The sequence below is a fragment of the Mixophyes fleayi genome, chromosome 7 (assembly GCF_038048845.1).
Source record: "Mixophyes fleayi isolate aMixFle1 chromosome 7, aMixFle1.hap1, whole genome shotgun sequence".
Lineage (NCBI taxonomy): Eukaryota > Metazoa > Chordata > Amphibia > Anura > Limnodynastidae > Mixophyes > Mixophyes fleayi.
Window position 1 is genome coordinate 6,188,997 of NC_134408.1, and position 16,330 is coordinate 6,205,326.

General features: G+C 39.4%; 1 protein-coding gene across 1 annotated transcript in view; it reads right to left on the bottom strand.

Annotated features, from left to right (window-relative positions):
* Window positions 1–16,330, bottom strand: part of LOC142097178 (transmembrane protease serine 9-like) — an 87,732-nt gene that overhangs the window by 14,224 nt on the left and 57,178 nt on the right. The window contains exons 3-4 of the mRNA XM_075178813.1: window positions 5,385–5,656; window positions 2,592–2,761 (exon numbers count right to left, since the gene is read on the bottom strand). Of these exons, the coding sequence (XP_075034914.1) occupies window positions 2,592–2,761; window positions 5,385–5,656 (442 nt within the window). The remainder of the gene's footprint in view (window positions 1–2,591; window positions 2,762–5,384; window positions 5,657–16,330) is intronic.

Here is a 16,330-nt window from a genome sequence, read left to right on the forward strand (position 1 = left end):
TTCATCAGGCATAAAGTGGTACAAGTGTCAGATGAGACCAAATCTGTACACAAACTCAGGCATACCCTTTATTTATGAGCATGCTCAGTACATATTTTACGCTACATAAATGGGCATACACCCAACTCAGCATGATCCCCCTAGTCCTTTCATCTCTTCCTTCTCCATTCATGTACCTGACACAATGGGATTTTCTACCATTAGTATAGAATAGTGAGTATTTGCTACAAATAAATCAATCATACGTGGTTCTTAATTTGTGATATTAGACCATTTTTTGGGCAAACAATTTATTTTATTCCTGAAAAAGAAAACATTTTGAAAAAAACATGTTCAGGGTCAAAATGTAGTTCATAATGTAAATTTTTCATTTCTTCCTATATTTTATTATACAGTCAGACATACATTATATCTTAAACAATTCTACTAAAAACTTCAAAATGCTAAAACAACACCCCTGAGGGGTTATAGAAATCTGGCAGTTTGATAAATTGACGGATTTCTGGGGACTGCAGATGCTCTTTGGACTCTCACTTAATATATACAATTTCCACTCTTTCCATCTCATTAGAAATCCTCATCCCACAAACAAAATCTTTCTTTTGTATTTGATTGGGGAAACTTGCTTCTGGTAAAGTGGAAACCAGAACCAGTCTATACAGACTGGTCAGGTCATATTATAAAATGGAAACACGCAGCATGAAGTCTAACACTTCCCAATATTTCATTAAAAATAAAAATTTTCTTTCACAGTATAGTAAGTCAATGGGAGCTTTTTTTTACTAGGTAATTCAGACAGACTAAAATAAAACCCAAATTAAACAACAACCTGTTCGCTAGGCACATCTGGCGCTGAATAACTCTGAACTGAAATGACCTGGAGTCACGTCTTCACCGCTCAGCCAATCACTAGCAGTTGTCCCACACTGGCTGTTTGCGCGTGGCAAAGACTTCTCTTGGCCAATTCATATCGCTGTCATTGTGTGCCGAGTGTACCTGGTGAGCATTTATAGTCATGTATTACGGTTTTTATTTTATCCCTCTAGACTATCACGTGAAGGTATATTTTTAATTTTAATAAATGGACACCAAACTAAGGGTTTACCTGTTTCATATTTTTATATTAAGTAATTAATTCATCAGTTTATTACAGAAATTTTCCTTTCATTTCTTTACATTTTCAAGTTCACCTGGTGGTTAAAAAAGCCTAAGTCATGTTAAAAAATGTAATTGAGAAAACACATTAGGTGGTAAGACATACGGCTTTTTTTATTTCACCTTATATATCAAAGGGTTACCATCAGCCATAATGCTGCTATCACCAGCAATAACCTTGCTAACAGTACCATTTGCTGGTAAAGCCTTCTCTATGTATGTTTAACATGTAACAGATAGTAGGTTTATTACCACCTGTTAGGACAATGCCTGTTGAGATGATGAGACTTCTAGATCCGTTTCATGAGGTCTTCACCTTTAGTAGCCCCCTTTCTTTTCTTGCCTATTATCTCTGGATATTGGTGGATTAGATCAAGGCAATAGGAAAGCCTACTTGTCTACTTGCTTTTCTCTTCAGAAATAAGCTTAGAGCTTCCAATTTGCATGAGCTCAGGGATGCCCTGAAGTGACTGAGACACACTGACAAAAGAAAAACCCTGTAGCTGAATCTTTTTTCTGACATTGCTCCTTGAGATGTCTATCAATTTTAATGGATAATTGCATAAGACTTTCTAATGTTTCAGAAACAGGATATTTCATTAAAGCATCTTTGATCTGCTCAGAAAAGCCTAATCTGAACTGACTGCTGAGGGCCGAGACATTCCACTTGCAGTTAGGTGGTCATCCCGGAAATGCAGTATAATATTTTTTGATAGAGTCAAGGAGAGCAGGGCTATTTGAGTTGAGACCAAAGCGGGTTCCCTTGTAAATGGCAAATTATAATGCCAACACACTGCTGCTCCCTGCCTGATGAGTATTGTCTAAGTTTAAAATAAAACTTGCTGCTTTCCCTGAAATTCCGGGACTGTTTGCGATCACCATCAAATATGTACCGCACATTGATTTTTGGCTCTTTAAATGGGAAGGGTTAGAAGCTTGAGTAGGCTGGGAAGCGTCATCTTGGGCTGAGACATGCAGGGATTACTCCTGAACACCTGCAGGCTGGAACAACGGTGGCGCCTGACTGAAAGATGCTGGCCGTCAGTGCTATGCAATGCCAACTGCTGATCATAACACCACCATCATAATTCTAATGATAAATTTGCCTCTTGGAAAGATAATTTACATATTGCCATGTAAATGACTGGCAATATGAGGTGCCTGGTGTCCCTTTAACATTAGTTACATCTGTACCGTGAAAATAACGTCTCTGAGCACATTACCAGTCACCTGACATGCTAATCAGTGCTTGCATCCATAAAATAAATGTGATGGTGCACAAAGAAGGGAATGACAACAGGTAACGGTGTTTATGGTTGACTCTCCATTTACTTTTGCTTTTGTGAATGATCCACATCGCCATTACCAATGATTTCTAACTGGTCAATAATTGTTTAAAGAAACACTTATCCGGTTATATAAAACTTAGTGATTACCTGACATGGGTTCATTCCTCCATCTTTGTAACCAGAACATATCATGTCATCCAGGATAATGGTGTCATTGCTGATGATGGAGGTCCCAACATGGTACAGCTGGTCACACCTGGCCCGATCTATGAGGGGAGTCATCACCTTCTGGAGGGTCTTAGGATTTGGCAGATCAACTGTTAAATACATACAATGTTTTTTTACATGAGCTGAATGTATCGAGCAACAAACTTACAACATCATAGTTCTTCTTCAAAGCACATGTTTTACTTTTTGCTCTTTACTAACTTGTCTCAAGATCTAATGACCATTGTCCAGTGCCAAGCTCGACTTGACAGGTATATGTTGCTGCAATTTAGAGCAGAACGCTGAAATTGCACCAAAATTGGATCTATATTGACATCTTATCTTGTAAATATTCGCATTTCTCAAGAAAATGTCATTCCTAGCTGGCATGGCTAAGTGCCCTCTGATACATTAGTTTCCATATACACATATAGGCAATTAATGGAGCGCCGATTTAGAAGATCATAGTGAACCAGCATGTTTGTGTTTGATATACTTTTTCTACTACTACCACACTGATTACCTCTTTCCACTCCCGCCTCTAGGAATTCGCCCAGGCTGCTCCTCGCCTGTGGAATGATCTTCCATGCTTTATCATATTAGCTTCTAATCTCTAAGACTCTAGCATGCCCTTAAAATTAATTTATTTATTTCAGTCACAACATTTTATGGGATCTCATGAAGTGGGTGCCCAGCATATTAACTTTTTCCGTGACACTGAATGGCCATGTTCAAGCCCATTTCAATTGCTATTGATGTATTACTTATCATCAACTAGCGTACAAACAATACATTACATCTAAACCAATTAACCCGTTGATCTTAATATTTCCTGTTTTGTAACAAGGTTTAGCATGAGAACTTTCATCTGCAATTATAATATACAAGTTAACCCGTGCGTGATACTCATGCATTCTAGTCAAATCAAGCTACTTAAGGTCTTAAAAAGGTTCTTGTCATGCATTTGGACCTAGCCCAGGCCTCCTCAGGGGAAGAGCGTTAGTTCCCGACGCAAGCGGCCTTTTTAATGTGTGTTCATGAGGTAAAATTACCTCACGAAAATGAGTTTGACCCATCAACTCGTAAATTTAGCCTTTACTACCCCTCCCACAGGGGGAAAGGGGGATGATGGAAGTTAACTGACTTGACTATTCTAATTTTTTTTGTCAAATAATGTCAGTATACCAAATTTCAGGTCAATTGGATGAGCCCTTTCTGAGAAAATAGTTTTTTACACACACACTAACGCACGCCGCTACACATGTGTGTTCATGAGGTAAAATTACCTCACGAAAATGAGTTTGAGCCCTACCAAATTTCAGCCCTTTTTGAATTTTTTTTCCCACACACACTAAGAATTTAGTAGGTCAGTGTATAACTCCGCCCAGCAGGTGGCGCTGCAACTTGGTTTTTTTTTTTCTCTTCACACACACACAGACGCCACTAAGCATTTATATATTAGATGATTGCAATAAAATTGCTGCTGACATCAAACAGAGGCTCATGCACATTTGGTACCACTCCCAGTACCTTTGTATACTTGGATTTTCTGGGCATTTTTAATAATACTATTCCCTGATAAAGTCTAGTTATATTACTTGATGAAATGTGTTTGATCGAAGTATATTATCATTACTCTGTCTACCACCCTGGCCATCACCTGCTGAAAATAGGAACATTACTAAGACTACATGTGGAGACTACTATCAGGAATCCTGTGGGAATTTAAATAAGCTTAAGAATCGGAGCCTCTCTGTTGTAGATGTCACTGCACCTTTTTCGGCAGTTTATACTCCACCCCAGGGGATAACTAATGTGACCATGTAAGTGACTATTTTGAATTGTGAATTATTGGAACTATCTTCGGAGACAGTTGTGGTCTTTTTGTGTTCTGCCATATGATCCCAGTTTTATGTGATACACCTGAGTATGACAAGATGTGGATCAAGGAGCAATCCACTAAGACACTGTGCTTGTTTGTTCCTCGCATATCCGTTGCAATGTAGGGGTGGAATAGGGTCACAATACATTCTGATCGATATAGGAACTTCAATATTGTTTGTATTTGCAGTACAGAGAATTGTTCCAATACATTTTTTACTAAAGATTGCAACCATTGCAAGCTCATTGCATTAACATTTTTACTTGAATTATAATATACTATTTGCCCTATTACAAAACAGTATTAAGCAATGCATGTACATCTATGACACATAAAAGACACACTAGTCTGTTATTTTTTACAAAATGAAAAAATAACCCTAACAATTACATCTATTCATGCGCATGTGTGTATGACGTCACATACAGAACCCGCCTTAACTGCGATGTTACTGGGGTAAGTATTTAAACTTGGCTATTTTTCATTCCCTGCATCAGTTACATTTCGGTACAGTCCTCACTTTCTATTTGGTATTTCTTAATTATTCTTCTGGATTTCCCTGGTATCAGCTCAGCTTTGCCATCTGCTCTGACTTTGGGCTACCTTCAGTTATCTTCTTGCCTAGTCTCTTGGTACTCATCTTCCAACTTTACACTGCCATTCAGGGCCCCAACCTAGGGTAATCAAATCCAAGTTCCCTTGTGGGAACCAGAAGTATCTGAGAGTTTCACCATCATAAGTGGCCCCATAGATGCACAAATTCTATCTGCATGCATGATGTGCATTATTTTTTACTTAATATTAATTAATGCCTTATAATTTCCCACAATTATTTATATAACGTTTCTCACCACCATAGTAGATCCTGCCCCAGCCAGTTACCCAGCATTCCATGCCACAGGGGAAGGTGACTGAGGCAGAGGGCAGACAGATTGGCATGATGTAGTCGGTGTAGGTGACAGGACTGTTCAGCTTTATCAGAGCGATGTCCCCTTTGCTTCCTACTCCTGTATATAGGGTGTGTGTAATAATTCTCCCAACATAAGCAATGGTTGTGTGAGTGTCCACCACAGACAGCCGGTATGTCCCCAGGTACACAGTATAGTCAGATGGATTGGAAGAGCTGTGAAAAGCAGAGACAATATTTTAAAAACAACTTATAAGAAAATATCATGTAAGAGCCATTTATTCAAACGTGTGAAAGAGGTAAAGAGGTAGCAGAGACTTGCAGCAGTTTTACAATCTCAATATTTGCTGACTGGAGGCCGCTATGATGCTCCCTATAGAAGTGGGCTGTATTATGCTGTATATACTGAGTGCAAAGACACATAGGGGGGTATTCAATTGTTAGCGAGTTCCGCAAAATACTCGCCCTCTCAAAAATATTACCGTTAATACGGTAATTTACTCGCTGGATTTCAGCTCACAGCTCATGGAGCTGCGAGCTTAAATCCAGCGAGATATTACCATATTAACGGTAATATTTTTAGCCGGATATGTCATGTTTGTCCTCAGATATAATATTGAGAGTTAAGTGAAGTGTTACATTGATAGTTTGTATTGTTTTCTTTTACTATTGTACAAGTAGAAAGTAGAGTAAGAGCTTGTGTGAATAATTCATTGTGCGTCAGAACAGGTCATTCTATAAAAGTGTGATGGTCCAGCCATGGGATCTTAGATTGGCTTTTGCTTCGCGATTCCGCACTCTATTTGCATTGGGACAGAACAGGGAACCGCTGCTACAATGTCCTGTTAATAGTAATGGGAATGGTAATCAAATTGTCTACGTCCCATGAGAACAGAACACAAGCACACAGTTAATATACTCACTATATGAAGCAATGAGCAACAGTCAGCACCCACTGGTCAGAGATCAGGGATCCTCCACAAATATGGATCCCACTATAGTGCAGACTTATCTGCCAGGGCCATTCCCCATCTACAGCATCTGTGCCACCAACAATCCGGCTGGAGACCACCGGGGAGCCACACACTGGGGCTGTTAATTTAGGTGTTGTGTTTAAGGATTTTTGAGTGGTAACTGAAGTAACTGAAAGCAAATAAAAGAAAATTAGTAGAAAAAATTAAACATCCATAAAAATCCTATTCAGCAAGTGACCAAGTGTCTCATACATCTGTAGAAAGTTTAACAACGAAGTAGAATGAATAAATAACTATATTATCAATCACTATATTAAATGATCTAAAAAAAAGTCTTTGTACACTACAAAATATGTATAAGTTTTTCCATCGAAGTTGCATTGCTAGGCATGGTTCCCGCAAGATGCACTGATATATGTGGCTGTAAATAACTGTCACAATTTCCACACCACCCAGCAGGTCACATGTTCCAGTTTACCCAGCAGGGCAGCAAGCAACTGTCACAGTTTCCAGACAACCCAGCAAGTCACAGGTTCCAGGTCACCCAGCAGGTGCACAGGGAGAGTTCACTACCTGTCACAGTTTCCAGACGGTACACAGGTCATTTACCAACTGTCACATTTTCCAGAGTACAATGGTAATGCATTCGAGGGCGGATGTTTTGCAAAATAACTCCAAAACGATGCAACCGATTACAATGCCAATATTTTCTGCAAAACTACAGACTAAGACCTTTAATTGGTATATGATGTGCCCTGCTCAGACAACGGCATCATAGAAATAAGCAGAGATGCTCACTGACCCCTGTGTTTTGGTTTTGGTTTTGGATCTGGATTACCTTCAGGTTTTTTTTTGCCAAAACCGCCCTTGCGTATCTTGATTTTGGTTTTGTTTAGCCATTTTTTTACAAAATTAAATTTTTTGGGCTAAAATCACATAATTTACTTATTATTTTGTACCTACATTATTATTAACCTCACTAACACTAAATTCCAGTGATTTCCATTCAATTTTTACCATCTCACAGGTCACAATATACTTTTCATACACTTTCAGCCAAATACTGCAGCAATCTGGCTGGATGCTAAGCGACAGAGCAATGACTCCAACACACGGCAGTTCCTAGCACATCTAGGACACATTGGCACACAGCAGTGGTAGAAAAGAAAAGTGGTGCAAGATGGAATTGTCCTTGAAACCAGTTATGGTTCATTTGATCGCTCCACCTGTTTCTTGGATAAGTGAGGTAATTCTACAGCTACTACATGGTAATGATCGCTCCACCTGTTTCTTGGATAAGTAAGGTAATTCTACAGCTAATACATGGCAACGAGTGCTTACCCCCCCGGGATGCGTGCTTTTATTAGACACATACCAATCCAGGGTGCCTGACAATGCACTAAAAAGAGCCATTGTAATTTCCAGCAAACCCAGTATGACCCTACACTTAGTAGTGCAATTCAGAAAAAAATAAGTGCAAAGACTTGCAGATTAATAAAAATGACCAAAGCAGCTCTTCTATAAGGGTGTATATGAAACCCCAAACACTTTGTAGTGCAAATTCAGAAAAATACCCACCCTCCTATTTCTACTCTATCACTTTGCCTGCTCTATACTGTGACCTAACCCTTCTCTGTCCCTCTCTCAAATGGCGCTAGATCGCCGTGGAGGGCGGTATTTATTGATTCCAAAACTCGCAAGATCCGAGATCCGACGACGTCACAATGATGTTTTGCCTCGTTTTGGAATCCGAATAGGCGCGAGGGAACTCGGAACCCCAAAGTTCGGGTGGGTTCAGTTTCCAAGAAACCAAACCTGCCGTTCTCTAGAAATAAGTCACTCATAAAGGTTTTACTTATACCATTAATATATAGATTGAACTTGCTATAGAATACAAGGATATTCAAAGTCACTTCAAGTTATGTGGCCATTTAAAGACACAGTGCATTTGTCAGGTGACTTGTAATATCTTTTTTTATTTTACAATAAAGGGGCACATCATTCCTTATAATACATAACTTTGGTAACAGAAACAAGTTACATGTAGCAGGTGATCCTCTTGTCTACGTGTGTTTTTCTTCACTGACAATTATGCATTTTATTACGGAACACTTTCACAACCAGTCATGTGACAAAGTGTTCTCCATATATAGAGTAAAGTGTTACAGCAGTGATGTCTCTACTTTCAAACTTTCACATTTATTCATGTCACTTCTGCTATAAATATAGGCTAAGTGTGCCATACTGTGAACTATATAAATGCTAGAAGTCAGCCATGTGTTTCGGGACCATATAAAATAGGGCAATCAGAACAGATGTGACTTTATTATAATCATCAAACAAATTAGCATCATACATGACAGGGACAATCAGGAGAAGAGAGCGGACAGACATGAGGCAGGGGGTAATGAGGGACAATAGAAGCAAGTGGGACGGAAGACTTAGCTGTCCATGTGGTTAGCAGTGAAGTAACTAAGCTTTCCAAGTTGCAGCAGGGTAGTTGAAAGGGTGATGGATGGATGGGGGAAGGGAAAGAAGGAGGAATCGGCTGGTAAGGTAGGATAGGAAGAAGTAGAGGATGGGAGGGAGTAGAATGTGAGACACTTGATAGCATGGTAAAGGGATCATGGGCAGAAGTCAGCAGAACAGAGGATAGAGATGAAGGGGGTTCAGCAGAGAAAAGTTAGGAAGAGAAAGAGAGCAGAAATGGGGAGTTGTGGTGCAAAGCAAACATTAGTAAAGCCAGATGAGATAAGCCGGTAGCAAAAATAATGAACAATGTAGAATGAAGCATGACCAGTAAAATTAGTGAAGACAATAGCAATGTGAATTGAGGATTGACATGTTATCTGTGACATAAAGGTCCCTGGACCCCAATGTATAGTGTGAGTTGGCCCTCCTCACATTTGCCCATCCCTAATACCCACCAAACATAGATATTTCACGAGCACCAGTTACCTTTCTTGGAACTTTCACTTTAGAAAGTCTTTATAGACAATGCTGGTGCTCCTGCGGTCACAAGGAGACGTAAAGAAAAAGGTAAAAAGGTAGCCCTGAGATTATGCAGCATATAGAAGTCACAAATTGGCTCATTAGTTGTGGCTACTGTTGCTACTCTTATTGATGCCCCACTGATTCAGATCAAAGTATGGCTGTGTTATTCTTAATATTACATGTGTAGTACTGTAGTTTTACCTTTTTGTTTAGATCCAGAATGCGCAGTGTAAACTTTGACTATAGCAATTAAGATGGAGAAGAGATATAGGAAAGCAGGGAAGGAGTGGTAAAGACACTGCATGATCAACTGTGAAATATATTGGTATCTCTGTCTTTCTCTTTATGAGAGATGTTCCACTATGGACACCATAGTATAAGATATTGTTATCTTTGTCACTTTCTGAAATCATTATTCACCAAAAATAAGGATATATTCCAAAATGATTTACAGAATTCACATTCAAAACATAATAATATCATTTACCATTATCATTATTATTATTATTATCGTAGATTTGTAAGACGCCATAGTGCTCCGCAGCGCTGTACAGTAGGGAAAACAGGACATACATAAAACAGGACATACATAAAACAGGACATACATAAAACAGGACATACAAGGTAGACAAAATAAAAGCAGACATGAAATCAAAGGGTATGGAGAACCCTGCTGATTAGAGAGCTTACATTCTAAGTGGAAGAGGGCACAGCTAAAACAAGAGGAGCGAGAATGGCTCAGGATGGAGATTAAGACAGTTGTGAGGGTGCATTAGTGTGAATTGTGCTATCGGGGATAAGGTCACCTCTAAAAAGAGATGGGTTTTCAAAGAGCATCTAAATATTTGATTTAGATGCTTGATTTGGCTGATTAGTCATGATAAGGAATTCCATATGTGGGGAGCAGCACGGGAGAGCCAGTGTAGGGATTTGCAAAGTGGAGCAGCAGATGTGGAGCAGTGAGAGAGGAAGATCAGCCTTGCAGCAGCATTTAGGATGGATTGAAGTGTGGATATATGGGTGTCAGGAATGCCAGATAGGAGGAGGTTGCAATAGTGAAGACGGGAGATGACGAGAGAATGGATAAGAGTTTTGGTAGCATGTTGAGTAAGAAAAGGGCTTATTCTGGCAATGTTTTTAAGGTGGAGTCGACAGGACTGAAAGAGAGTCTGGATGTGAGGAATTAAGCAGAGGGCAGAGTAAAGTGTGACACCGAGGCAGCAGGCTTGGGAGACTGAGGAAATTGTGGTGTTATTGACAGTGAAGGAGATTTGAGGGAGGGAGGGAGGATAATAAGTTATGTTTTGGACATCTTGAGCTTTAGGTAGTGTTGAAACATCCATGTGGAGATAGCAGAAAGATAGTTGGTTACACGAGATAGTACAGAAGGAGAGAGGTCAGGGGAAAAGATATAGATTTAGGTGTCATCAGCGTAGAGGTGGCATTGGAGGTCGAATGAGCGAATTGGTGCCCCAAGAGAAGAGGTTTCAATGAAAAAAGTAAAGGACCAAGAACAGAGCCTTGTGGGACCCCAACAGATAGTGTGAGTGGAGGGGAGGATGTGCCAGAGGTAAAAACACTAAAGAAGTGGTTCGATAGGTAGCAAGTGAACCAGGAAAGATTTGTGTCATGAAGGCCCATGGAGTGAAGGGTATGTAGGAGAAGAGGGTGATCAACAGTATAAAAAGCAGCAGAGAGGTCCAGGAGAATGATTATGGAGAAATTACCCTTAGATTTTACAGCAATTGGGGAGATGAGCGCATGGTTAAAGGAGGGTGGAAATGTGCCAGTGGAGAGAGACAGGTTGAAAAAGTGAGTTAGAGGTGGGCATGCAGTGGAGGAGAGGGAGCAGAGAAGTTGGGAGGGAATATTGTCCACTGGACAGGTTGTAGGTTGAGATGATAAGATGAGTGCAGAGACTAGATTTATTTACAAGTTATATTGTTTAAAATAACATACTTTATTATCAGAGCTTAATTTTTTAAAACAAACATATGATAGCACAGATCCAATCAGATAAAACCAGTAACTATGAAGAGGTGTACTTCATCACACAATTTAATAATAGATCAAAGGGAATTGAAGGGATTCTGAGAAGGCACTGGTCCATTCTACTAAGGGATGAAAACCTGTCTGCCATCCTCCCAGAAAGACCAAAAGTTGGTCAAAAACAATTCCTTTCTAACACCTCCGGTATTGAGTATACCATCAAAGAACGATTATCATGTGACACTTCAGGAGTCATCTACTTGCTAGAGTGCCCTTGTGGCCACTAGTATGTGGGTCAAATTATAAGGAATTTGAGTGTGAGGAATGCCGAGCATATGCGCAACATCAGGAACGAATATCAGTCACATAGTTTGTCTGCTCATTTTTCTCAAGTACATACTCATGACCCTACCTCACTTAAATTCATTGGTTTTTGAAAAGTATCTAAGAAGTGGAGAGGGGTAGATTTTGTGGCATCCATTTCAGGAGAAGGCAAAATAGATTTATTAGTTTGAACACTTTGACCCCAAAAGACCCTTAACATTGATTTTGATTTGGGAACTTTGTTAGAAGCTTAGGTGTTACATAATTATAATGTTAATTTGCCCATTCTTGTTATCTATAGCCTTATTACCCTGAATTGCTTGGCAATGGAAGCTATGCAGGACTGGTCTGGCTAGCACCTAGATGGGAGACCCTCTGTGTTTAGTAGGCTTTTGGCGCAATTCTGTGAGCATTATTTCAAAATCAATTTATTTCATTGTTTATTATGTTAAGTATAATTCATTTTATTACTTATTACCATAGGACCAAGTGTATGACTACATTTACCAATATTATTTGTCTATTTACCAGTATTATTTGTTTATTTAATAGATCAATTTTGTCACCTGGACACTAAATTATGTTTACAAAAAGGTCTACTTTGAAAGGTATGCATATATAGATATGCACCATATGGTTGGCTATGCCTGAGGTTAACATGTGTTATTATTCCATACACTACTTTTATATAATTGTTTTTATATATTTTACTACCTATAAATTTGGTCTGTGATTACCAGTATGGACATTTTCTCTTTTGAACTGCTTCAGAGGTCTACCAATTATCCATTCACTTCAGGAATCAATCGGAACATTTGTGGGTGGTACAACACTGATTTAATGGACCGCTGTTTATGGGACTACTCATTCTACATTCATATTTTCCTGAGGAAGCCCCACTTTTACAGGGGTGAAACGCGTTGGCCTTACAACTTCTTACAACATCAATTCCTATTGGACTATCAAACTATACTAGCGGACATCGGGTCAGTAACCTTGACTGTCACAAACATCATTCATTCAGCCCGCATGCTAGAAGAACCCCGAGTGGCTTGTCCGCTGTCAGAGAATACAGCAGGAGCAAGTGCAGGCTGACCGTGCATGCGCGGACGTTGGCATCTCAGAACTTAGACTCTGCTGGATTTCGTTCAAGTATACATACTGCCCCCCAAATGTTAGGGTAGGTAAAAAAAAGAGGATCAGAAGAAGGACTTTATGCAGGATCATATCCTGCTTCTAATCGTAAGTGATTTATTACACTTTATTCAGATTTGTGCTGGCAAACTGATTACTCACATTTACTACAGAGGAACTATCTGGGACTATTATTGCTACATCTATATGAAATAAATGACTTTATATTGGATTTTATGAGACTACAATATTTTTATATACCTAGATGAGACAGTGTGTCACTTACCAGTGACTTATATGAACAATTGGGTATACTCACCAATACTTGCATTATTCATGCTTTATGTTACATGGATGTTATTTAGCTTTTCATGCATATACAGATATTTCTGGCCAGAATTGGAAAATTAATTAATAAGTGATTATATACTAATAAATGTAATAATTTTATAATATTGCAGTCTCATACCTTACCCCTTTTCTAGACTTGTGCCAAAGAAACTATATTTCCTTACCGGCAAAATCTCCTTCCTTATCATCTTCCCTGTTTGGTAGTAATCAGTTATCTCAAATAGGGAGTGCAGTTTACCCACATCTGTCTTTTGACACATTATTTTTATATTAATCACACTATATTTTATCCTTATATCTTACTCCTTGGGAGTATTGGAAGTTGTCTGTGACTGATGTCTGTGGGCTGCCCGTGTCATAAGAAGGGTGCTCTTGCCAACATATATATACACAGCAATCAACCACAGCATTAAAATCACCTGCCTAATATCCTGTGGTATCTGGCACCAAAAAGTTAGCATCAGATCTTTGATGTCCTGTAAGTTGTGAGGTGGGGCCTTCATTTTTTTCCTGCACATCCAACAGATGCTCGATTGGATCAAGATCTGGGGAAATTTGGAGCCCATGTTAACACCTTGAACTCTTTATCATGTTCCTCAAACCATTCCTGAACAACATTTGCAGAGTGGCAGAGCACATTATGCTGAAGCCACTGCCATCGGAAAATAGCGTTTCCATAAATGGCTGTACCTGGTTTTCAACAATGGAAGGTGGTACGTGTCAAAGTAACATCCACATCAATGCCAGGACATCAATCCCAGAAGAACAAAGCTCAGAGCATCATACTGCCTGCGCTGGTTTGCCTTCTTCCATTAGTGCATCCTGGTGCTATTTTTTCTCCAGGTAAACAATGCACACGCACTTTGCAGTCAACATGATGTAAAATGAAATGTGATTCATCAGACCAGGCTACCTTCGTCTATTGCTCCATTGTCCAGTTCTGGTGCCCATTGTAGGCTGCTTTTGATAGTGGACAGGGGTAAGCATGGGCATTTTTACCAGTCTGTGGCTACGCAGCCACATATGCACCAAGCTGAGATGCATTGTGTGTTCTGACAACTTTCTATCATAGACAACATTAAGATTTTCATCAATTCGTGCTACAGTAGCTCCCCACGCACATCAGTGAGCCTTGGGCGCAAAAGACCCTGTGACTGATCTGTATATATATTGTATAAAGACTTAAATGTTATTAAATTGTGGTTCTTATTTGAAAGGCAGCAGCAATGATCCCTGTGAGCACTTTCTCTCACTATACAATCCTACAAAACAAAGGACTGAAAAGTGTTGTGTGCTCCCCTGTCAGCAAATATGTGCTTCTGCTTTGACCGTGATTTTCCCAGGAATAATTTTTAGAAAGAGAGCACATTGTGTGCCTAGCAGGGGGCAGCATCTGACTAGAAATTGGAGAAGGTGGCACATAATTGGCACATACCTGTTGCAGATTGCTCATAGCCAATTATATGCCACACGCTCATTCTTTCATATTGTATATGATCCATTTCATATAAACACACTGCAAATGTTTCATAAAAGATAACATTCTCAAACAAAGAAAAATAACATTATCAACAATACAGGAAATGTGGACCTATGTGGGAGTTACTCTGGGAAGAATTATTAAAACTAAATTTGTTGTATGTGATAGTTTAGTTTTATATGACAAAGTTCAACACAGTAATAAAACAGAACAAACACATGATCACAAGGTCACTTACCACTAAGTAGCAATATGGATAACACAGATAATATTCCCCTTTCCATAGTCCCCCTTTGTTCCCACAGGAGAGTGTTCATCACTTTAGTTTCTGTAGTTATCTGGCCAAAACTTCCTATACAGCAGCTGATGAGTGTGTAGAGTAACATTCTACATATAATTTCACTAGTTATACTAGTTATATTTTAACTGGTTTTATTTTTATTGCTGTTGGCTTTTCCTTGCATGTAGATATGATATGATGAAAGTCATAAATCTGCAGCAGTAGTCTACAACACAGCAATCTGTCAGTTTCCCCTGAGGTGTGCGGTAGCTATTTTTAAAGGTTGTTGTGAGACAGTGAACAGTAAAGCACTGGCCATAAAAATAGTGGTGAAGTTTTTCCACAGTCCACGCAATGATGGAGCACTCATTTTCAATTGTGGACTACCCCACCTCCCAGTAAATTTGTATTGCTCAAATATATCACAAGTCGCTCCTTCCCATCAGGCCACTTCTGCTCCAATTCTATTTTGGAATGCATTAGATTGTACAATAAAGTCCTTATTGTAGCTTAGCATCCAGCTACTGGAGCACTAACCATGGCCCTTTTCAACATTTGGAATGCAAGCTTGCAAGCGGGTGTTCTGTGTATCAATTTTGAGAGTGGCTCTCAATGAGGTCTGTCACAGACTTTTCTATATTGCTAAAATCAGAAACATATTGCCTGTAGTATTCTGCAGTCTCTTAGGAAGCACCCGCCTCTTGACCATAGGTTGGTGCCAGTCTTGATTAGCCTCTATCATCCGTCTTCTGCCTTAAAATGTCTCACACAATGCCGTAGGTCTTCAACTGACATTTGGCTCTGCATTCCAGATCTTCCCTAACACCTGCGCCACTTGTCGAATGTGGTCGATTTAGGTCTTACTAAAATTGGCTATGGCATCTAATAAGCCTGGTTGAACTGTCTGATCTCCTCCAGCAGGTGGTTTACTAGGTGCAGGAAGGTGGTTGGTGAGTTCTTCATCCAAAAGACATGACCCTAAACTCAAACAAGCTGACAGGATTAAAGAACCGATCATTGTTAACCTTCTGGGGTCAATGGAATCTACTGGTATCCTTAACTCAACTCACATGTAGAAATTAACCTGGATTCTGCTAAATAATCTAATAAAGCATCATTATGAGACAATGAATAGGCATTGGGTATGGTTAATTCATTCAATTGTTGGCAGCCTATAACAAAACACACTGGTTTGTCTTTTTTGTAGACCAGGTTGTCTATAGTTTGTGAGTTGCCTGGATCCATTAAGTGGGCTGCCAAATTTGCCTATGTTTACAATTTTCTACATGGTGAGAGAACAAGGACATTCTGCATTGATTTCAATGGAGGGGTGTCTTGGAGGACCACAGCACTCACTCTGGCGA